Raw genomic sequence first — 25,277 nt, 5'->3', positions numbered from 1 at the left:
TTATATTCAAAGGTGATAGGTATTAAATAGAAACATGCTTTGGATGAATCATCATTTCTAGTTTGGTGGGTTTAATCATCATTTCTAGTTTGGTGGTAAGATTTGTGACTCCCTATTTCAGATAAACTATTTTCATGGGATTCTGTCTGGATACTGATTCTGGTTGCAATCTTGGCTGTTCTGCTATTCTTCATTATGATGCCCAGTGTTGAGCTACAGCAAAGAGAGCAACGTAAGTTGGCTTAAAGGATGAGAGATGCTAATGGGGGTGGGGAAGCTAAAGCTGCATGACCCATAATTCTCAGGTCTGTCTGTCTCAGGAAGTTCTGAACTCTGGGGTGTATGTTATAAATATGCTCTCCACCCATTCCTTGATCCTATGTACTGTTCTCTTTTGCTGCTGGAGCTGTTGACAATGCTGTTATCTGAAAGTGTGATATTTTTGTATCTCAACCAAGTTGAAACCCATTTTCCTTATGGTGACAGATTTTCAAATGGCCTAGGAAAGCTTTTTAGCATTTAACACGTAACAAAATTTACACACATTTCTCACTTGAATTCTTAAGGAGGCCAATGACCCTTCAGGGCATAAAATAAAGTTTTAACTGCACAGCATCAGGAAAATATACCACATAGGGAGAGTTACACTAGCTGCAACACCAGGTGGTTTACTTTTCCTGAAACAAGATGTTTTCATTCATTGTCAACTACGGTGTTGGGGGCAGGGATTGGGGGAACTTGCACGATAAGCAAGAAAATTTAAGAGACAAAAAAATAACTGTTCATGATTTGGGGTTATGCTCAATTTAAGAAGCTTCAGACTTACAGATCTCTTCTGGCAGAGCTCTGTGTTTGGAGAGTAGTCTCCTGTGGTCTCCTCCTGCTTTTCACCAGGTCCCCAGTCCTCCTCCCACCATGGGTAGTTCTGCTGTCAGTGAAGGATTTGGGTCTTGGTCCTGCTGCACGTCTCTCCACTTCTTGGATTTTCCCTTTACATTTCCAGCTGCTCTTCTGGCCTGAACTCTGTTATCTGACCCTCAGAACTGCCATTTTCCACCACTGTGGTTGGGGAAGACACCACTCCACCAGAAAGCCACCAGTCCCCAACATTCACCCCTGCTAGCTGCTGTTCTGCAAAATAAACTGTATTGTAGCTTCTATCGGCTTATTTACACTATCCAAGGTTTAAGAGATTTGTGTTTTCTAATGTTCCTACTTCAATACATCTTTTAATGCTTGTCCTTATTTAATACTGACCTGCTTCTGTGTATCTTACAGTTTGTTGAACATTCTAAGGTCACATGTGTAACAACTGACATTTCCCAGATAGCTCTTCAGAGATTAGTAGTCAGGAGCATCTCTAAATTGACCTTTGCCAAACGGAGTGTGCCCAGTTATTCAACTGTTTCTCATGGGCATAATTTGAGTTTCTGAAAATCTCTTCAACTTTATTTAAAAGGTGTTGGTGAATCAGTTGGAATAAATCATTTTTAAGGATGCAGAATTAGTTTTATAATAGCAACTATTACATCATCATTAGAGGCTAACATTTGTTGTATTTTTACTACTGAAAAACTCCACACCAACAGATACACAGAAATTAGTGCATTTAACTTCCATAATACACTTTGAATTAAATTTTATTATGCCTCCAATTTCTACATTATGAAAATAAACACACCAAAGTTAACTATTGCACCTAAAATCACACAGCTTGTAATTGTAGGAAACAAGATCGATTATAAGCCACATGGACACTGTATTCCATATTTTAACCACTAAGTTCCAGTGTGCCTATAACACTCCAGTGGTGGAATGGCATCACCTGTGGTAGTAAGCACCACATCATAGACTATTTTATGGACAGACTAGATAGCCAAGTGATGTTGCTGTTACATGTGCTAAAGAAGATTTTTAATATTATTTTGTTGAAAACACTTTTACTCATGAGATTCGTATATCCAAAGCTCATATGATCTTTTAGGCAGTTCACAGGTCTCCAGAACTATTGGACTCCCAGCCTCTTTCAAGCCCAGGTAAAATGATAACAATCGGAGCGTAACTCTATCTAGTGCTCTAATGAAGCCCATTGATTGACGTTCTAGATGGAGAGAAAGAAGGATTTGTGTTCCTCCAGACCTGTTTAGCCTCAACCCAAACCCGTCCCATCCTAGAAACAGCCATTCTTCTTGTCTCTGTCACCCACAGCTCTCTGATCTTTAGACCTAAGCCTTATCCCAAATCTAAATGAATTCAGGGGGGTGGCATCAAAACATACCTCTTGATTTCTTGACACATTGTGCCCCAATATAAAGTGCCTCCACACCAATAACTAATAATTACAATATCTCTTCTTCTTCAGGTAGGTGCTGTGACTGGAATTCTCCCTGCCTGATAGGCATTGGGATAGTCTTCTCTTCAATGTGTGTAATCATTGGACTCACTATCACTTTGCATCACAGAAACAGAGGTACGTGGATTAAAAGAATGGGAACTTGCTGAAAGTGTCTCCTTTTCTAAATGCCCATTCTCTGGCAAGATATTTAGCCAAAGAGCAATGATACTTGTTTGAACTACTGGAACACTACGTACTTGGACCTCATGTCCTGGGATTTGGAATCCAGCCCCCTAAAGTTTGTGAGCTTAATGCTACAAACTTCTGATACTTCTGCCCCTAGGAAAAGAAAATATTTCTTTTAGTTGATAGCTTTATTTTTGTCAAATATCGGACATCACAGGATCAAATAAATTATGCTGATTTTTACCATACTTTTAGTCCAGAAGGGATAATAATTCAGTATATCGTAAACGTTTTAGGTCATAGGTATTTTTTTCAGATATCCAATGTAAATCAAAAGACACTCTTCTCAAAATTATTCACATGTTGACACACAGTTTGCTAAATTTCATGGTCTGCATCGACACCTGAAACTGATTCTTTTCCTTTTTGGTAAAATGGAAACGGTAGTTTTGAAAATGTTGTGATAGCTGAACTCAACATCGTTGACATGTGCCCTCAGCTTTATCTTTGAAGTCCCTATGGAAATGACATATGCAAGGCAATAATCAGTCAGTCATTCTTCTTCATAAGCTGGAGCTATAGCCAAAAATCACAAGTTATAAAGTAGGGCTGGACTCTTCAGAGGATTTTTTTCAATAATTTTCTCCTGTGAAATGAAGACACAAATGACCTTAAACCAAATTAAAGTGTTTTTTGTATTTTACTCCAAAAATGTCCATACCTCAGTCAGTGAATAATAACTGTAGACTAAATAGCACATCCACTTTTACCAGAAGAAAAGGAGCAAAGTGATTTGATATTAGTTAATATATATTACATGCTTATTACGTGTGCTAAGAATTTTATACAGATTAGTATATTCAATCTTTAGTGAAAGAGATGTTACAGGTGACAAATTCTGGTACAGAAGGAAGCTAAATATCTTATCCAAGATGACTTAGCTAAATAATGGCAGAGCCAGGATCCCAACTCAGGCACTTACATGCCTTCACCGTGTGTTTCAAAAATATTAGTATACTGTTTTAAGGGAAAACAGAAAGGAAAAAATATTGTAAATGCATCATGAAATTGAGAGGTAATGTATTCTAGATTCAAGTCATTGTCAATATATGTTTTAAAGATATTTTCTTCCACTCTGTGGGATACATTCTCCCACAAAGTATTTTCAAAAACAGAAAATTTTATTATTTATTTTGGTAAAATCTACATAACATAAAATGTACTGTTTTAACCATTTTTAAGTGTACAGTTTGGACGCATTGAGTACATTCACGTTGTGCACCCGTCACCACAATTCATCTGAGCTTTTTCATCTTCCCAAACTGAAATTCTGTACACATCAAACAATAATTCCCTATTTGCCCCTCTGTCAAAGCCCTGGCAACCCACATTCTACTTTTGGTCTCTATGATTTTCAGTACTCAAAGTTCCTCATGTAAGTGGAATTATAGAAATATTTGTCTTTTTATAACAGACTTGTTTCACTTAGCATAATGTCCTCAATGCTCATCCATACTATAGCACATTGAAGAATTCCATTCCTTTTTAGACTAATATTCCATTTTATGAATATAGCATATTTTGCTTCTCCATTCATCCATCAATTGGCATTTGTGTTGCTTCCATATCTTAGCTATTGTGTATAATCCTACTATAAATAGGAGTGTACAAATATCTCCTCAAGCCCTTCCTTTTAATTCCTTTTGGGTATATACCCAAAGTGGAACAGATGGATCATATGGTAATCCTATTTTTATTTTTTTGAGGAACCACTATATGGTTTTCCCCAGTGACTGTACCCTTTTACATTCCTACTAAAAGTGCATGAGGGTTTTAATTTCGTTACATATTTGCCAGCACTTGCATGTATGTGTATATATATTATATTGTATAGAGATAATCTATTTATGATATATATATACACACATACATTATCCAAATAATTCCATTTGTATATATACTATACATATATACACACACACACATATGTACACACACACATTATATTGTATATGTACATTGTGTATATATAAACATACACTACATTGTTATTAATCCTACTCTGCAGTTGAGCACTAGAACTTACACCTTTTGTTTAATGGTATGTGCATGCCCATTAAGCTATCTCTCTTAATTCCCCCTCAAATCCCCTCATCCCAGCTTCTAGTATCTATCATTCTTCTTTCTATGTTTATGAGTAAGCTTTTTCAGCTCCCACGTATGAGGGAGAACATGCAATATTTGTCTTTCTCTGCCTGAGTTATTTCACTTAACATAATAACCTCCCGTTCCATATAACTTTCTGCAAATGACATGATTTTCTTCTTAATTGGCAAATACTATTCCATTGTATGTATGTACCACATTTTCTTTATCCATTCATCCACTGATGAACACTTAGGTTGATTGTATATCTTTGCTATTGTGAATTGTGATGCAATAAATATACAAGTGTAGGTATTCCTGTGATAAACTGATTTCTATGCTTTTGTATAGATACCAAGTAGCGAGGTTGATGAATTTATTTTTAGGTTTTTGAAAAATCTCCATACTGTTTTCTACAATGGTTCTACTACTTTACATTCCCACCAACAGAGTATGAGTTCTGTTTTCTCCACATCCTTATCATCAACTGTTATTTATTTTATTTTACTTTTTAATAGTAGTCATTTTAAATTGTGTAAGATGATATCTTATTGTGGTTTTTATTTGCATTTTCTTGATGATTAGTGATGTTGAGCATTACTGATGAATGACAAATAAATGGAAAGACATCTCATTCTCATGGACTAGAAGAATTAATCTTGTTAAAATGACCATACTGCCCAAAGCAATGTATGAATTCGGTGCAATTCCTATCAAAATACCATTAACGTTTTTCACAAAAATGAAAGAAATAAATCTAAAATTTGCATGAAACTAAAAAAGAGCCAGCATAGCTCAAGCAATTGTGAACAAAGCAAACAAAACTGGAGGTATCACACTGCCTGACTTGAAAATATATTACAAGAGTATAATAATCAAAACAGCATGGTATTGGAATAAAAATATGCACTGACCAATGGAACAGAATAGAAAACTCAGAAGTGAGTCTACTTATGTACAGACAACTGATTTTTGACAAAAGCACTAAGAATATACACTGGCAAAAGGACACTCTCTTAAAAACCAAATAGCAATATGCAGAAGAATGAAACTGGACCATTATCTCTTAACATGTACACAAATCAACTGAAGATGAAATTAAAGACATAAATGTAAGACCTTAAATTATAAAAATTCTGAAAGAAAACACAGGGGAAACACTTGACAACAATAGTCTAAGCAAATATTTTATGACTTTGACCTCAAAAGCACAGACAACTAAAATAGAAATAGGCAAATGGGAATATATTAAACTAAAAATCTCCCATACCACAAAATAAATAATCACCAGAAGAAAGAAAGAACCCGTTAAGTGGGAGAAAATATTTGCCAACTATTCATCCAACAAGAGACTAATCTAGGATATACAAGAAACTGAACCAACACATCAATTTTATTATTATTATTTCACTAAAATGTGGGAAAAGTCATGGCTAGACAATTCTCTTTTCTTTCCCCCAGGATAAATTTTATGTTAGATTTGGGAGTACATGTAAAGGTTTCTTACATGAATAAACACGTATCACAGGGGTTTATTGTACATATATCATCATCCAGATATTAATGCCAGTACCTAATATCTTTTCTGCTCCTCTTCCTCCTCCCACCCTCCACACTCAAGTAGACCCCAGTATCTGTTGTTTCATTCTTTGTGTTCATAAGTTCTTATCACATAGCTCCCAATTTATAAATGAAAACATGTGGTATTTGATTTTCTGTTCCTCCGTTAGTTTACTAAGGATAATGGCCTCAAGCTCAATTCATGTTCCTGCAAAGGTCATAATCTCATTCATTTTTATGGCTGCACAGTATTCCATGATGTATATGTATGACATTTTCTTTATCCAATCTGTCATTGATGGACATTTAGGTTAATTCCATGTTTTTCCTATTGTGAATGTGCAGAGACACGTTCCTCTGCATGTGTCTTTATGGTAGAGTGATTTATATTCCTCTGGGTATACACCCAGTAATGGGATTTCTGAGTCTAACGGTAGTTCTTTTTTTTAGCTCTTTGAGGAATCACCATACTGCTTTCCACAATGCTTGAACTAACTTACATTCCTGTCACTCCCACCAACAGTGTGTAAATGTTCCCTTTTCTCCACAACCTTGCCAGCATCTATTATTTTTTGGCTTTTTTATTATAGCCATTCTCTGGCTGGTGTGAGATGATATCTCATTGTGATTTTGACTTGCATTTCTCTAAAAACTTAGTGATATCGAGCCTTTTTTTCATATGCTTGTTAGCTGCATGTATGCTTCTTTTGAGAAGTAATGTCCTTTCCCACTTTTTAATCGAGCTGTTTGTTTTTCTCTTGTAAATTTGTTTAAGTTCCTTACAGATACTGGATAGTAGACCTTTGTCAGATGCATGGCTTGCAAATATTTTCTTTCATTCTGTAAGCTGTCTTTTTCACTCTGTTGATAGTTTCTTTTGCTGTGCGGGAGCTCCTAAGTTTAATTAAATCCTACTTGTCAGTTATTGCTTTTGTTGCAATTGCTTTTGGTGTCTTTGTCATGAAATCTTTGCCTTCTCCAGTGTCCAGGATGGTAGTGCCTAGGTTGTCTTCTGTGGTTTTTATAATTTTTAGTTTTACATTTAAGTCTTTAATCTATCTTAAGTTGATGTTTGTATATGATATAAAGAAGGGGTCCAGCTTCAATCTTCTGCATATGGCTAGCCAGTTATTCTAGCACCATTTATTGAATAGGATTCTTTTCCTCATTGCTTGTTTTTATCAGTTTTGTTGAAGATCGGATGATCATAGATGTGTAGCATTATTTCTGGGCTATATTTCTGTTCTATTGGTCTATGTACCTGTTTTTATAGCAGTACTATGTTGTTTTGATTACTGTAGCCTTATAGTATAGTTTGATGTCAGGTAATGTAATGCCTCCAGTTTTGTTCTTGCTACTTAGGATTACCTGTGCCAATTGGGCTTTTTTCTGTTCCATATGGATTTAAAAATATTTTTTTTCTTGCTCTGTGAAGAATAATGATGGTGTTTTGATGGAAATTGCATTGAATCTATAAATTGCATTGGGCAGTATAGCTATTTTAATGTTATTGATTCTTCCTATCCATGAGCATGGGATTTTAAAAATTTGTGTCTTCTCTGATTTCTCTGAGCAGTTTTTTTTTTTTGTTTTTTTTTTTTTTTTTTTGTATTTCTCATTGTAGAAATCTTTCACCCCCCTGGTTAGCTGTATTTCTAAGTACTTTATTCTTTTTGTGGCAATTGTGAATGGGATTGCTTTTCTGATTTGGCTCTTGGTTTGGCTGTTGTTGGTGTAGAGGAATGCTAGTGATTGTTGTACGTTGATTTCATATCCTGTAACTTTGTTGAAGTTGTTTTTCAGCTGAAAAAGCTTTTGGGCCAAGATTGTGGGGTTTTCTAGATATAGAATCATGTCATCTGCAAACTTCCTCTCTTTCTATATGGATGTGCTTTAGTTATTTCTCTTGCCTGATTGCTCTGGCTGGGACTTCCAATACCATGCTGAACAGAAATAGTGAGAGAAAGCATCCTTACTTGTGCCAGTTTTCAAAGGGAATGTTTCTAGCTTTTGCTTATTCAGTATAATGTTGGCTGTGGGTTTGTCATAGATGGCTCTTATTATTTTGAGGTATACTTCTTCAATACCTAGTTTATTGAGAGTTTTTTAAATGATGTGTTGAATTTTACTGAAAGCCTTTTCTATATCTGTTGAGATAATCATGTGGTTTTTGTCTTTAGTTCTGTTTATGTGATAAATCACATTTATTGATTTGTGTATGTTGAAACAATATTACATTCCAGGAGAAAAGCCTACTTGATCATGGTGGATAAGCTTTTTGATGTGCTGCTGTATCTGACTTGAAGTATTTTCTTGAGGATTTTTGACTCAATGTTAAGGAAGGGTATTGGCCTGATCTGTTTTGTTGTTGTTGTGTCTCTGTCACATTTTAGAATCAAGATGATGCTGTCATTATAAAATGAGTTGGGGAGAGATCCCTCCTCCTCAAGTTTTGGAATTGTTTCTGTAGGAATGCTGCCAAGTCGTTTTTGTACAGATGGTAGAATTTGTTTGTGAATCCATCAGGCCCTGAGCTGTTTTGGTTGGTAGGCTATTTATTACTGATTCAATTCTGGAGTTTGTTATTGGTCTGTTCAGGGAATCAGTTTCTTTCTGGCTAAGTCTTGGGTGGGTGTATATGTCCAGAAATTTATTCATCTCTTCTAGGTTTTCTAGTTTGTAAAGGTGTTCATAGTAATTTCTGATGGTTGTTTTTATTTCTGTGGGGTCGGTAGTAACATTCCCTTAATCATTTTTAATTGTATTTATTTGGATCTTCCCTATTTTCTTCATTACTCTAGATGGTTGTGGCCTACTTTGTTACTTTAAAAAAAAAACTTCTAATTTATTGATATTTAGAATGTTTTTTGGGTTTCAATTTGCTTCAGTTCAGCTCTGATTTTTGTGATTTCTCATCTTCTGCTGGCTTTGGGATTGATTTGCTCTCGCTTCTCTAATCCTTTCAGTTGTAAAGTTAAGTCATCAATTTTATATCCTTCTAACTTTTTGATGTGGGCATTTAGTGCTACGAATTTCCCTCTGAACACTGCCTTAGCTGTGTCCCAGAGATTCTGGTATGTTATATCTCTTTTCTCATTCTTTCTGCTTGATTTCTTAATTTCATTATTTAACCAAAAGTTATTCAGGAGCATTTTATTTAATTTCTATGTAATTGCATCATTTTGAGCAATTTTCATTATCCTGACTTCTATTTCTATTGTGTTGTAGTCTGAGACTGTTTTTGGTATAATTTTTTTTTCTACATTTGTTGAGGACTGTTTTATGTCCAATTATTGGTGAGTTTTAGAGCATGTGCCATTTGGTGATGAGAAAAATATATATTCTGCTGTTTTTGAAGGGAGAATTTTGTAAAGGTCCATCAGATCCATTTGGTTCAATGTTGAGTTTAGGTCCTGAATATCCCTGTTAATTTTCTGCCTTGATGATCTAATACTTCAGTGAACTATTGGAGTCTCCCACTATTATTGTGTGGCAGCCTATGTCTTTTTTTTTAAGTCTGTTAGAACTTTTAAGTCTGTTAGAATTCTATTTCTGCCATCCCAGCCAGTTCAGCCTGGTGGAGGACTCTTGATGGAGACCTGGTGTGGTCATTTGGAGGGCATAAAACACTCTGGACATTTGAGTTACTGGAGTTCTTGTGTTGGTTCTTTCTCACTCTGTGTGTGGGTGTTCCTTTGACTGCAATGTAGATTGAGTAGAGTCAACAGACTTCTTTCCTGGATGTTTTCCCTTGACCAGGGCTTTATGCAGGGTTTTTATTTGAAGCTGACTTATTGCCCCTTGTTTCAGAGCAGGAGAATGTTAGTCAAGTATTTTTGATGTTGAAACTTTAGGGTGTGATCCAACAGGTGGCACTTGGGTTTACTGGTCAGCTGGTAGACTCTTTCTTGGCTGTGTGGCTCCCCCATGTTTATTCACAGTTGTAGCCATGTTTTCTGTCAATGCTCTGAAAATACGGTTTCCTCTCATCACTGATGGCTGGCTGTAGATCATAACTTGCAACTCCTGGACTGCCCACTGCAACTCTGGGGGTGATCTCAGTGTGTATGTTCCTTCCCCAACTTGGAGGCAGCAGAGGAAGGATTCTTAGTGGTTGCAGCCAAGAGTTGTTTGCTTGTCTCCTGGGGGCTCCACCGCAGAGAAATCCAGGTTAGCAAGTGTTCAGTGCAATCAGCCCAGGATGGAGGGTCTGTGCTGTGAACCCAAGCCAGGGGTTCCCTGTCTGGTGACAAGCAGTGGGGAGTGTGTGGAACCCATGAGAGACTGACTGGCCTCTCCTTGGGTCGACTGCTGCTTGTTGGTAGTGTGGATAAGCACTTAAGTTCTTTGATCCTTTGTTAGTGTAATGGTAGCAAGGGCAGTTTCTCTGCAGCAGCAATGGCAGAGACACTTCCAGTTGCCCTTGGAGGCTCTGTCTAGGGAGTTGTCAAGTTGTTACTGGCTTAATATCTCGGTGGCGAGTGGCTGGCGGTTCAGGCCTGGAGGACCTGCCCAGTGCACAGATATGGGAGCAGGCACTCATGTAACATTCTGGCCACTTTTTCATAGGGCTACTGCAGTATGCTTGTGGCCCATTCCAGTGTCTTGTAACCTCAGATTTTCCAGTGCCTGGAGGTATCACCAGTAAAGGCTGGTGACCTGTCCCTCTTGCTGGGAGCTCCTTCTTAGGGAGGTGCAATGCCACTACCAGTCGCTGGTTGGAATTCCAAGCCAGTGGGTCTTATCTTGTGAGGTGCCCTGGAAATGGGGCCTGCAGTCTTCATTTCTGAGTCCCCTGGATTCAGCCTCTTCCCTAGGGTTGTGTTCAGGGATCTAACCTCCCACTTTACTGGAGCTACAACTACTTATGTGGGAATGTCCATATATCTAAGGTTCCAGGGTTTCCACGCATGCCTGCGTGGTTGCTCTGCCAAAATTCCATATGATGCTGTCTGTCAGACAGAAAGCCTTGGTGGAGTGGATTCACCAGATCTCCTGAACTGAGGGTTGCAGAGACACATGGGAGAAGCATGGTTTCCCAGGGTCACACACTCACAGCTTCTCTAGGCAGGGGAGGTTCCCATGGCTCTGTGTTGCTCCTGGGTGGGCTGTTTTCCTGTCTTGTTTTTCTTCATTCTTTGTGGGTCATGTTGTTTCCTTGATTAGTCCCAGTGTGTGTGCCTGGATGTTTCAGTTAAAGGTGTTGTATTTAACGATTCCTTCATTCCTCTCCATGAGAACCATGCACACTAGCTACTTCTAGTCAGCCATCTTGGCCACTCATTTGGATGATTCACAAAAGAAGACACACTAATATGTTTTTTCATTGTAATTTTGGCTATTGAGGGTCTCTTAAAATTTCATCTGAATTTTAGAGTGGGTTTGTTTATTTTGGCGAAAAAGTTCCATTGCATTTTGATAGGGATTGCGTTAAATCTGTAGATCAAAGAAATAGAGAAAATAAAAGGGGTACAGAGCTCTGGCCTTTTAAATTGCCTGAATGTCACCTCAGGTAGAACAGGTCTGCTCAGGTCTTGCAACAGCAGAGGAGATGCAACAACAATGGTTCCCCTTTCTGTATCTGCACCTTTTTGATCAGAAGCAGCAATGAGTGGTCAGACAACACATCGCCAATATTTAGAGGAAAAAGTTATTTTTGTCCCCCGTGGCTGTTGCAATCTTTGGGCAGGCTGCTCCAGGAGCACATGCACAACTGTCTGCTATGGGGCTAGGGGTAGGGGAATGTGTGGTTGCTACTGTGCTAAAAGCTGAAATTGACTGCAGTTAACTACAGTTTAGGATCCAACCCTTCCCCCCAGTAGTTGCAAACTTTCAATAGACTCCAGAGATTCAAAAGTTACATCAGACAGATTCTGCTGGTGTAATTGTTATTTACATGAGAAGGCAGATTGTCAGTTCCTTCTACTCTATCATCTTTCCAGAATGCCCTATATTGCCTATTAAAATGTTCTTTACACTACATTCAGAATAAACCTCTGTGTGTCTATAGGATCTTGACAATTTGTTCAAAATACTTCAATGAACTTCTATTTATCACTTCTTAAGCTGGTTTTCAAATCCCTAAATGGTCTGATCCTGATTATTTCTTACTTATACATTGGATAAATAGTTCTGGCCATAAATTTTTTGAAAATAAAAACCTTAGACAAATTAAACAGAGTTTAATTGAGTAAAGAATATTTAATCAGACAGCCTTCTAAACCGTAATAGGTTCAGAGATATTCCAGTGCTGCTGTTACTGGTGGATGGTATTGACTGTGGTCATTCAGGTTCTTGACGTGTTGAACAAGGAATTGGACAAAACATAGAAACAAAGCAATGAAAGAACAATGTCATGCATGCACAGATTTACTGAAGCAAAAGTACACGCCATGGAATGGAGTGGGAGAAGACTTGAGCAAGAGGCTCAAGAGCCCCACTTGCAATGTTCCTTGGTTTTTTGTTTTTGTTTTTGTTTTTGTTTTTTTGAGACAGAGTCTGGCTCTGTTGCCCAGGCTAGAGTGCAGTGGCATGAACTTTGCTCACTGCAAGCTTCGCTTCCTGGGTTCACGCTATTCTCCTGCCTCAGCCTCCTGAGTAGCTGGGACTACAGGCGCCCACCACCTCGCCTGGCTAATTTTTTCTATTTTTTAGTAGAGACGGGGTTTCACCGTGTGAGCCAGGATGGGCTTGATCTCCTGACCTCGTGATCCACTCACCTCAGCCTCCCAAAGTTCTGGGATTACAGGCGTGAGCCACTGCACCTGGCTGGGTCTTTATTAAGCTAGAAGAATTTGGTAACACCTCTAGGTACCTTTTAGAGGCTTCTATTGATTACACCTTATGCAAATGAAGGATTGGTCTATAGCCAATCAGAGGCTGAAATGGGGGCTTAGCCCATGGTCAGTAAAAGGCTGAAATTTTTCTTCTGGTTTAATTCAAGGAAGTCAGCCATGGGTTTGCCTTAGGCTCCCTGTCTCCAGACCCTATTCTATCACATTTCCCCCTAAGAGATGTGAGCTCTGTACATCTTTATGGGAGGCAGAGTTAACCCCACATCAAGTGGGGGTTATTTTCTGCCTCCCTTGTTGCTTCATAAAGTGGTTTTGCTATGAGCCCCAGATTTTGAACCTATATCATAGTCTTTATACATCAAAGAGAAAGTTCTAAAACCAATTCAAACTACTGATTCAATTGACTCACCATGGAAGCAAACAATGCTCAAACATTTCCCCTCTCATCCACCTCTCCAAAAAAAAAATATACAATGTACTATTTCTGTTTAGATCTTATAAAAATAAGTCTTGGGCAACCCCCTTTGGGTCCCCTCCCTTTGTGTGGGAGCTCTGTTTTCACTCTATTAAATCTTGCAACTGCACTCTTCTGGTCCGTGTCTGTTACAGCTCGAGCTGAGCTTTCACTCGCCATCCACCACTGCTGTTTGCTGGCATCGCAGACCCGCTGCTGACTTCCATTCCTCCAGATCTGGCAAGGTGTCCGCTGTGCTCCTGATCCAGCAAGGCGCCCATTGCCACTCCCCATGAGGCTAAAGGCTTGCCGTTGTTCCTGCATGGCTAAGTGTCCAGGTTCATCCTAATGGAGCTGAACAGTAGTCACTGGGTTCCATGGTTCTCTTCCATGTCCCACGGCTTCTAATAGAGCTATAACATTCACTGCATGGCCCAAGATTCCATTCCTTGGAATCCGTGAGGCCAAGAACCCTAGGTCAGAGAACACGAGGCTTGCCACCACCTGAAAGTGGCCCGCCACCATCTTGGAAGTGGCCTGCCACCATCTTGGGAGCTCTTGGAGCAAGGACCCCCCGGTAACATTTTTGGCAACCATGAAGGGGTCTCCAAAGTGGTCAGTAATATTGGACCACTTTCACTTGCTATTCTGTCCTATCCTTCCTTAGAATTGGAGGAAAATACCAGGCACCTGTCAGCCAGTTAAAAATGATTAGCATGGCCGCCGACCTTAAGACTCAAGTGTGAGGTTATCTGGGGAAGGGCTTTCTAACAACCCCCACCCCTTCTGGGTTGGGGAAGTTGGTCTGCCTGGAGCCAGTTCCCACTTTCAATTTTCTTGGGGAAGCCGAGGGCCAACTAGAAGCAACAAGCTGTCCCCCTGAACTCTCAGCATTAGCTGGTTGAGATCATGGCACAGCCAGGAGTCTCTACTCAACAGTCGCCTATGCGTGCTCCCCTACCTTTCCTTCTGACCCATACCTCCTGGGTCCTGACCATGACCTTCTTAAAAGTGTAGCCACAAAATTCTCCTTACCTCTGAATCTACTTCCTCTGATCCCTGCCTCCTAGGTACTAATGGTTCAGATTTTCATTTCCTCTAGCAAGTTGTATCTCCAAAGGGATCTAAGGAAACTCTATGCTGCATCCTTAGGCATCTAGGCTATAAACCCAGGGATTCTTACCTCTGGTGTGCCTCCCGATTTAGGTATACAGCTCTCGACATGGGCAGTTATATGGGACCCGTTCCCCACCATCCTTGCCAGGGCCCCATTTGTAATGGCTAAGAGAAGGGGAGAGAGAGAGAGGGAGAAAAAGGGGAGAGAGAGAGAGAGAGAGAGACAGAGGTGAGAGAGAGAGAGATGGAGGAGAGAGAGACACAGATGGAGGAGAGAGAGAGAGGACAGAAAGAGAGAGGAGAGGGAGGAGAGAGAGAGAGACGGACGAGAGAGAGAAAGAGGGAGTCAAAGAGAAAAAGAAAGTGAAAGATAGAAATAGTAAAAAAACAAAACAAAACAAACAAACAAAAAAACCATTGTGTCCTATTCCTTTAAAAGCCAGGGTAAATTTAAAACCTATAATTGATAATTGAAGGTCTTCTCTGTGACCCTATAACACTCCAATACTACCTTGTCAGTGTAAACAAGGGCGTAGCCCAAAAACATTGAGACCACTGACAACCCATAGCTTTCCTATCAAAAATCCTTAACCCAGTAACCCGTGGATGCATTCAATCTGTAGCGGAAACTGCTTTGCTAACAAAAGAAAGTAGAAAAGCAACTTTTAGAGGAAACCTCATTGTGAGCACACCTCATCAGTTCAGAATTATTGTAAGTCAAAAAAACAAAAAGATAGCTTACTAACTCAAAAATCTTAAAGTATGGGGCTATTGTTAGAAAAAGGTAATTTAACACTAATCACTGATAATTCCCTAGGGGATTTAAATCTTAGTTACCATACAAAGGTCCGACCAGACCTAGAAGGAACTCCCTTCAAGACAGGACAATAGATGGTTCCTTCCAGGTGATTGAGGACAAAACCACAAGGGGTATTCAGTAATTGATAGAGAGACTCTTGTGGAAGCAGAGTTAGAAAAATTGCCTAATAATTGATCTCCTCAAATGTGAAAGCTGTTTGCACTCAGCTAAGCCTTAAAGTACTTACAGAATCAAAAAAGACTATCTCAATCTTGACTGAAAATGTTACCTATACCCTCTCTGAAATGAATTTGCATAAGAACTGTGGTTTATGGGAATGCATCTTGATGGAGCAGCTGGGTTGTTATGAAATACTCAGGAACCCAGCCCAGCTCTAGGACTCACCCCTGAGCATAAATGCAATGTCGGATGTGCTGGTAAAAGACCACTAGAATCCAGCAGCCCAGACCTCTTTCTTTGTGGTCAAGAAGGGCGAGAAAACAGGTGCAGGACTGCTACATCAGTGAGCATAACTAATCCAATAAGCAGAGGTCCATGGGTGGTTACACACCCTGGAAAGGAATAAGCATTAGGATCATAGAGGACGCCCTGTGACTAATGCTCATCAGAAAATAACTGGGGGTGCTGGCATCCCTACATTCCTTTTTCAGATGGGAAACGTTCCCCCCAAGGCAAAAATGCCCCTAAGATGTATTCTGGAGAATTGGGACCAATTTGACCCTCAGACACTAAGAAAGAAACGACTTATATTCTTCTGCAGTACCACCTGGCCACAATATCTTCTTCAAGGGTCTCCCCCTTGAAGAGGGAGTTTTGAAAATTACTGGACCAAATTATTATTTACTGGACCAGGCCTTTTCAAAACTGTCAAGCAGATAGTCAGGGGCTGTGAAGTGTGCCAAAGAAATAATGCCCTGTGCTGCAGGCCATACATTTCAGTCCCTGTATCTTTAATCTTGTTAAGTCTGGCTCTTCCAAAATCGAAGGAGTAAAAGTACAAATGGTTCTTCAAATGGAGCCCCAGATGCAGTTCATGACTAAGATCTACTGCGGACCCTTGGACCAGACTGCTAGCCCACGCTCTGATGTTAATGACATCAAAGGTACCCCTCCTGAGGAAATGTCAACTGCACAACCCCTACTACACCCCAGTTCAGCAGGAAACAGAGTGGTCATTGGTCAGCCTCCCCAACAGCACTTGGGTTTTCCTGTTGAGAGGGGGGTCCGAGAGACAGGACTAGCTGGATTTCCTAGGTCAACTAAAAATCCCTAAGCTTAGCTGGCAAGGTGACCGCATCCACCTTTAAACACGGGGCTTGCAACTTAGCTCACACCTGACCAATCAGATCACTCATTAAAGTGCTAATTTGGCAAAAACAGGAGGTAAAGAAATAACCAATCATCTATCACCTGAGAGCACAGTGGGAGGGACAATGATCAGCATATTAACCCAGGCATTCAAGCCAGCAACAGCAACCCCTTTGGGTCCCCTCCCTTTGTATGGGAGCTCTGTTTTCACTCTATTAAATCTTACAATTGCCAAAAAAAAAGTCTTTAATATTTTAGCCCTCTAGATCATCAGAGGCAAGCCAAACCAACCAAATTCCAAATGGCTGGTGGGCTCCATCAATTCTTGCACACCCAACAAAGGTAGCCTAGGAATTCCAGGTAAATAGAACAAATAATGACTTGCTAGAAATGTACAGGAAATGAAATAACTATTCAGAGAACCAAATAAAAGCCTTCCATCAGAAACTAATATAAATATATATAATATATATATATGCATACACAAGGAAAACTCAAAAGAGAACAAACAGCAAGCAAATGAAAATTAGGAGCAAAAATAAATAAACAGGAAACCAATCCTCAACCTTTTTCCTACTCTTTCTACTCTGGAGGCTACAGTGTTACTCAGAGCCCCCAAAAATCACATGAGTATTTTATTCCTGATATATAGTTCAGTATTATTAACTGATATTATCATACATCCTGTGCAATCAAGAAATTTACTCTAGGCACATGACCAGTAAGTACTCCAGTGCCATCACTATCCATGCAAAACAGCAAACATAGTGTGAAGCAATGCAAGCATGTACATGAAATCTGGCTTCATGATTAACTATATTAAAAAAGAATTGTCAAACTGTCAATGCATTTCTTTACAATATTTCTTATTTTACTTTACTCAAGACTCAGAGCTTTAACTATGAAAATGTTAATTAGTCATATTTCTCCAATTCTCTGTCAGATTTTAAAGAATATTTTGTTATCTAAAATGTTTCAACTTTTTAGTTTCTTGGTATGTGCATGAAGATAAACACATGGAGAAACAGAAGAAAACTATATATGACTTACACAGATCATCCACAACGTGACTGAGCTTTCCATTAAGCCCCAGATTTCTTCTCCTCCTTCTCCCACTCTACCTTCTCCTCTCCCTTTTACCCCTTCCTCCTCCTTCTTCTCTTCCTCTTTTCTTTTTCTTCTTCCCAGTCATTTTACTCCAGAACAAAGAAAATCCACCATGCAAGATCCTTTCTCATACAAAATTATTATCTTTATAACTTTCCTTACCAAAAATACATCTTCATATACATAACTTCCTTCACATCTCTCTCCCCCCCTTACTGGCTCCTTACTACTTTGTTTCCTAACTTTTAAAGCCCATAATTTGAATTAATTTTTAGATAACTTCTGAGCTACACAATTTTTTTTCACTAATAACATATATTGGCACATTTTATATACAGAATTATTTGTTAACTATAATTTTTATCCTTAGTAACATTAAATTTTAGTGAAACCCTAAAAAGTAGGAAATCCTGAACTATCAGATATGAGCATTTTTATAGACGAGAACAATTCCACAATGTTTAAAAACATTTCCCCATATCAAAACCCTATTGAAATTAGAAATAACCCAGATATCCAATGAGCATAAAACATAATTTTATGATTTCAATTTACACAAAAGTTCACCAAAAACATTTATCCCATTTACACGTAATCATTTTTTTTTTCATTTTTAACAGTTTGTCTAGATTACTTCTGAAAATTGAGCTATTAGACACCATCATTTAAGGGTAATTATTTTCTTGTTAACCACTTTTTAATATAGTCAGTGAACGTCACATGCTCACCTAAATAAAAGCCCCAAAGTTAAATATATAGGTGTTTTTGCTGATAACTCAAAAAATTTAGCTAACAACATTAAACTATTCTCATTTGTCAAAGAAGGCACACAAGTCAAGACCTTTTTGTTTTGACTGAGTTAATACTTTTTAACCTTCTATGCCAAACACTGAGAACTCAAAATATCTAGCAAAAAAATATAAAACCAAAGCAAAAATGTATGTTTACAATTCTAGAGACATTTCTATTTTTATTTTACTGATAATTTTAAAACCAGCTTGTTTAGTAAAGATTTACTTCAGTTGTATGAACTTGAAAATTGCTTGGAATTATTTACTTAGTTTATGAGTGCTCTTCTACTTAAAAGTCAATTTGGTAGCCACAACATGTAACAATAAGTGTACATACAAATAAGCAAATCTACACATATGTACACACACAAATGAAGATCCAGTAGCTTTTACCTTGGAACTTTAGCCATAAGATAGCAATACAAGCTCACCCGTTGTACATGGTTACACTTTGTTTGCCCCAATAGGTAATCCAACAAAGGCTGTGAACCAAAATTTTAGATAAAGCAGTTTCTATGAAAATTTTATTTTTAAAGTGCAAACCTCCCCAGACTCCAAAGAACACTGAGGACCAACAGCAGCAAAAGAGAACATCACAGTCACATAGGGTGTAACTCTATGTACAGCCCAACCCTGCTTAGAACAGCAGCACAAAAGTCTAGATACATGCAACTCCATCTCACCCCATGACAGGCCCTGGTGTGTGATGTTCCCTGCCCTGTGTCCAAGTGTTCTCATTGTTCAATTCCCACCTATGAGTGAGAACATGCAGTGTTTGGTTTTCTGTCCTTGTGATAGTTGCTGAGAATGATGGTTTCCAGCTTCATCCATGTCCATGCAAAGGAAATGAAGTCAACATTTTTTATGGCCGCATAGTATTCCATGGTGTATATGTGCTACATTTTCTCAATCCAGTCTATCATTGATGGACATGTGGGTTGGTTCCAAGTCTTTGCTATTGTTAATAATGCCACAATAAATATATGTGTGAATGTGTCTTTATAGTAGCATGATTTATAATTCTTTGGGTATATACCCAGTAATGGGATCGCTGAGTCAAATGGTATTTCTAGTTCTAGATCCTTGAGGAACTGCCACACTGTCTTCCACAATGATTGAACTAATTTACACTCCCACCAACAGTGTAAAAGTATTCCTATTTCTCCACATCCTCTCCAGCATCTGTTGTTTCCTGAAATTTCGATGATCACCATTCTAACTGGCAAGAGATGGTGTCTCATTGTGGTTTTGATTTGCATTTCTCTGATGATCAGTGATGATGAGCATGTTTTCATGTGTCTGTTGACTGCATAAATGTCTACTTTTGAGAAGTGTCTGTTCATAGCCTTTGCCCACTTTTTGATGGGATTGTTTGTTTTTTTGGCTGTAAATTTGTTTAAGTTCTGTGTAGATTCTGTATATTAGCCCTTTGTCAGATGAGTAGATTGCAAAAATTTTCTCCCATTCTGTAGGTTGCCTGTTCACTCTGATGGTAGTTTCTTTTGCTGTGCAGAAGCTCTTTAATTAGGTTCCATCTGTCTATCTTGGCTTTTGTTGCCATTGCTTTTGGTGTTTTAGTCATGAAGTCTTGCCCATGCCTCTGCCCTGAATGGTATTGCCTAGGTTTTCTTCTAGAGTTTTTATTGTTTTAGGTCTAACATTTAAGTATTTAATCCATCTTGAATTAATTTTTGTATAAGGTGTAAGGAAGGGATCCAGTTTTAGGTTTCTACATATGGCTAGCCAGTTTTCTCAGCACCATTTATTAAATAGGAAATCTTTCCCCATTGCTTGTTTTCATCAGGTTTGTCAAAGATCAGATGGTTGTAGGTGTGTGGTGTTATTTCTGAGACCCCTGTTCTGTTCAATTGGTCTATATCTCTGTTTTGGTACCAGTACCATGCTGTTTTGGTTACTGTAGCCTTGTAGTATAGTTTGAAGTCAGGTAGCGTGATGCCTCCAGTTTTGTTCTTGGTGCTTAGGATTGTCTTGGCAATGTGGGCTCTTTTTTGGTTCCATATGAATTTTAAAGTATCTTTTTCCAATTCTGTGAAGAAAGTCATTGGTCACTTGATGGGATGGCATTGAATCTATAAGTTACCTTGGGCAGTATGGCCATTTTCATGACATTGATTCTTCCTATCCATGAGCATGGAATGTTCTTCCATTTGTTTGTATCCTCTTTTATTTCACTGAGCAGTGGTTTGCAGTTCTCCTTGAGGAGGTCCCTCAGATCCCTCATAAGATGGATTCCTAGGTATTTTATTCTCTTTGTAGAAATTGTGAATGTGAGTTCACTCATTTGAACTCTGCCTGTCTGTTATTGGTATATAGGATTGCTTGTTATTTTTGCACATTGATTTTGTATCCTGAGACTTTGCTGAAGTTGCTTATCAGCTTAAGGAGATTTTGGGCTGAGGCAATGGGGTTTTCTAAATATATGATCATGTCGTCTGCAAACAGGGAAAATTTGACTTCCTCTTTTCCTAATTGAATGTCCTTTATTTCTTTCTCTTGCCTGATTGCCCTGGCCAGAACTTCCAACACTATGTTGAATAGGAGTGGTGAGAGAGGGCATCCTTGTCTTGTGCCAGTTTTCAAAGGGAATGCTTCCAGTTTTTGCCCATTCAGTATGATATTGGCTGTGGGTTTGTCATAAATAGCTCCTATTATTTTGAGTTATGTTCCATCAATACCTAGTTTATAGCATGAAGAGTTTTTAGCATGAAGGGCTGTTGAATTTTGTTGAAGGCCTTTTCAGAATCTATTGAGATAATCATGTGGTATTTGTCACTGGTTCTGTTTATGTGATGGATTACATTTATTGATTTGCGTATGTTGAACCAGCCTTGCATCCCAGGGATGAAGCCAACTTGATCGTGATGAATAAGCTTTTTGATGTGCTACTGGATTCGGTTTGCCAGTGTTTTATTGAGGATTTTTGCATTGATGTTCATCAGGTATATTGGTCTAAAATTCTCTTTTTGTGTGTTTCTGCCAGACTTTGATATCAGGATGATGCTGACTTCATTGAATGAGTTAGGGAGGATTCCCTCCTTTTCTACTGATTGGAATAGTTTCAGAAGGAATGATACCAGCTCCTCTTTGTACCTCTGGTGTAATTTGGCTGTGAATCCTTCTGGTCCTGGACTTTTTTTAATTGGTAGGCTATTAATTATTGCTGCAATTTCAGAGCCTGTTATAAGTCTGTTCAGAGATTCAACTCCTTCCTGATTCATTCCTGGGATGGTGTATATGTCCATGAATTTATCCATTTCTTCTAGATTTTGTTGTTTATTTGAGTAGAAGTGTTTGTAATATTCTCTGATGGTAGTTTGTATTTCTATGGGATCAGTGGTGATATCTCCTTTATCATTTTTTATTGCATCTATTTTATTCTTCTCTCTTTTCTTCTTTATTAGTCTTGCTAGTGGTCTATCTATTTTGTTGATCTTTTCAAAATATCAGCTCCTGGCTTCATTGATTTTTTGGAGGGTTTTTTATGGCTCTATCTCCTTTAGTTCTGCTCAAATCTTAGTTATTTCTTGCCTTCTGCTTGCTTTTGAATTTGTTTGCTCTTGCTTCTCTAGTTCTTTAAATTTTGATGTTAGAGTGTCAATTTTAGACCTTTCCTGCTTTGTCTTGTGCGCACTTAATGCTATAAAATTTCCTTTCCACATTGCTTTAAATGTGTCTCTGAGACTGGTATGTTGTGTCTTGGTTTTCATTGGTTTCAAAGAACATCTTTATTTCTGCCTTCTTTTTGTTATTTACCTAGTAGTCATTCAGGAGCGTGTTGTTCAGTTTCCATGTAGTTTTGTGGTTTTGAGTGAGTTTCTGAATCCTGAGTTCTAATTTGATTGCACTGTTGTCTGATAGACAGTTTGCAGTGATTTCTGTTTTTCTGGGGTTTTTTGTTTTTGTTTTTGTTTTTTTTTCACATTTGCTTAGGAGTGCTTTACTTCCAATTATATGGTCAATATTAGAATAAGTGCAATGTAATGCTGAGAAGAATGTATATTCTGTTGATTTGGGGTGGAAAGTTCTGTAAATGTCTAGTAGATCTGCTTGATGCAAAGCTGAGTTCAAGTCCTGGATATTCTTGTTAACCTCCTGTTTCATAGATCTGTCTAATATTGACAGTGGGGTGTTAAAGCCTCCCATTATTTTTGTTTGGGAGTCTAAGTCTCTTTGTAGTTCTCTAAGGACTTACTTTATGAATCCGGATGTTCCTGTGTGGGGAGCATATATATTTAGGATAGTTAGCTCTTCCTGTTGAATTGATCCCTTTACCACTATGTAATTGCCTTCTTTGTCTCTTTTGATCTTTGATGGTTTAAAGTCTGTTTTATCAGAGACTAGGATTGCAACTCCTGCTTTTTTTGCTTTCTGTTTGCTTGGTAGATCTTTCCTCCATCCCTTTATTTTGATTCTATGTGTGTCTCTGGACATGAGATGGGTTTCCTGAGTACAGCACACTGATGGGTCTTGACTCTTTGTCCAATTTGCCAGTCTGTGTCTTTTAACTGGGGCATTTTAGCCCATTTATATTTAAGGTTAATATTTTCATGAGTGAATTTGATCCCATCATTATGATGATGTTAATTGGTTATTTTGCCCATTAGTTGATGTAGTCTCTTCCTAGCATGGATGGTCTTTACAATTTGGCATGTTTTTGCAGTGGCTAGTACCAGTTGTTCCTTTCCATATTTAGTGCTTTCTTTAGTAGCTTTTGTAAGGCAGGCCTGGTGGTGACAAAATCTCTTAGTATGTACTTGTCTTTATAGGATTTTATTTCTCCTTCACTTATGAAGTTTAGTTTGGCTGGATATCAGATTCTGGGTTGAAAATTCTTTTCTTTAAGAATGTTGAATATTGGCCCCCAATCTCCTCTGGCTTGTAGCGTTTCTGTCGACAGATTCACTGTTAGTCTGATGGGCTTCACTTTGTGGGTAAACTGATCTTTCTCTCTGGCTGCCTTAACATTTTTTCCTTCATTTCAACTTTGGCAAATCTGAAAATTATTTGTCTTGGAGTTGTTCTTCTCGAGGAGTATCTTTGTGGTGGTCTCTGTGTTTCCTGAATTTGAATGTTGGCTTGCCTTGCTAGGTTGGGGAAGTTCTCCTGGATAATACCCTGAAGAGTGTTTTCCAACTTGGTTCCATTTTCCCCATCACTTTTAGGTGCACCTATCCAACATTGATTTGGTCTTTTCACATAATCCCATATTTCTTGGAGGTTTGTTTCTTTCTTTTTATTCTTTTTTTCCTCTAAACTTGTCTTTTTGCTTTATTTCATTAATTTGATCTTCAATCACTGATATCCTTTCTTCCTCTTGATTTTATCAACTATTGAAGCTTGTGAATGCATCACGAAGTTCTCGTGTCATGGTTTCAGTTCCATCAGGTTATTTAACATCTTCTTTACACTGTTTATTCTTGTTAGGCTTTCATCTAACATTTTTCAAGGTTTTTAGCTTCCTTGCAATGGGTTAGAACATGCTCCTTTAGCTTGAAGAAGTTTGTTATTACCAACCTTCTGAAGTCTACTTTTGTCAACTCGTCAAACTCATTCTCTGTCCAGCTTTGTTCTGTTGCTGGTGAGGAGCTGCAATCCTTTGAAAGGGAAGAGGCACTCTGGTTTTTAGAATTTTCTGCTTTTCTGCTCTGGTTTCTCCCCATCTTTGTGGTTTTATCTACCTTTGGTCTTTGATGATGGTGACCTACATATGGGGTTTTGGTGTGGATGTCCTTTTTGTTGATACTGATGCTATTCCTTTCTGTTTGTTAGTTTTCCTTCTAACAGTTAAGTCCCTCAGCTGCAGGTCTGTTGAATTTCTTGGAGGTCCACTCTAGACCCTGTTTGCCTGGGTATCACAAGTGGAGGCTGCAGAATGGTAAATATTGCAGAACAGAAAATATTGCTGCCTGATCCTTCCTCTGGTAGTTTTGTCCCCAAGTGGTGCCTGCCTGTATGAGGTGTCAGTTGGCCCCTACTGGGAGATGTCTCCCAGTTAGGCTACATGGGGGTCAGGGACCTACTTGAGGCGGCAGCCTGTCCGTTGTCAGAGCTCAAACTCCATGCTGGGAGAACCACTGCTCTCTTCAGAGATGTTAGGCAGGGTCGTTTAAGTCTGCAGAAGTTTCTGCTGCCTTTTGGTTGAGCTATGCCCTACCCACAGAAGTGGAGTCTACAGAGGCAGGTGGGCTTCCCAGCCAGTTTGTTTACCTACTCAAGCCTCAGCAATGGCAGATGCCCCTCCCCCTCCAGTATGCCACCTCACAGGTAAATCTCAGACTGCTGCACTGGAAGTGGGCAAGGCTCCGAGGGCATGGGACCCACTGAGCCAGGCACGGGAGAGAATCTCCTGGTCTGCTGGTTTCTAAGACTGTGGGAAAAAGTGCAGTATTTGTGCAGAAGTGTCCCGTTTTCCCACGTACAGTCTATCATGGCTTCCCTTGGCTAAGAAAGGGAAATTCCCTGATCCCTTGCGCTCCCCAGGTGAGGCAACACCCTGCCTTGCTTCGGCGCACCCTCCATGGGCTGCACCCACTGTCCATAGATTCTACCATTACTATTACCAAGTTATTTAAGACTTCTCTCAGCTGTTCAGAGGCCCTGAGCTCTTCCAGTCTCTGGAAAACACCACTTTCATTCAGAT

At 38.9% G+C, this 25,277-nt stretch overlaps 1 protein-coding gene across 1 annotated transcript in view; it reads left to right on the top strand.

Moving 5' to 3' along the window:
• The window catches only part of LOC112611020 (selection and upkeep of intraepithelial T-cells protein 1), a 218,108-nt gene that overhangs the window by 23,815 nt on the left and 169,016 nt on the right, over positions 1-25,277 (top strand). The window contains exons 6-7 of the mRNA XM_025364736.1: positions 122-236; positions 2,367-2,470. Coding sequence (XP_025220521.1) covers positions 122-236; positions 2,367-2,470 — 219 coding nt within the window. The remainder of the gene's footprint in view (positions 1-121; positions 237-2,366; positions 2,471-25,277) is intronic.

The sequence above is a fragment of the Theropithecus gelada genome, chromosome 1 (genome assembly GCF_003255815.1).
Source record: "Theropithecus gelada isolate Dixy chromosome 1, Tgel_1.0, whole genome shotgun sequence".
In the NCBI taxonomy this organism is placed as follows: Eukaryota; Metazoa; Chordata; class Mammalia; order Primates; family Cercopithecidae; genus Theropithecus; species Theropithecus gelada.
This window is presented reverse-complemented; position numbering and strand designations above follow the sequence as displayed.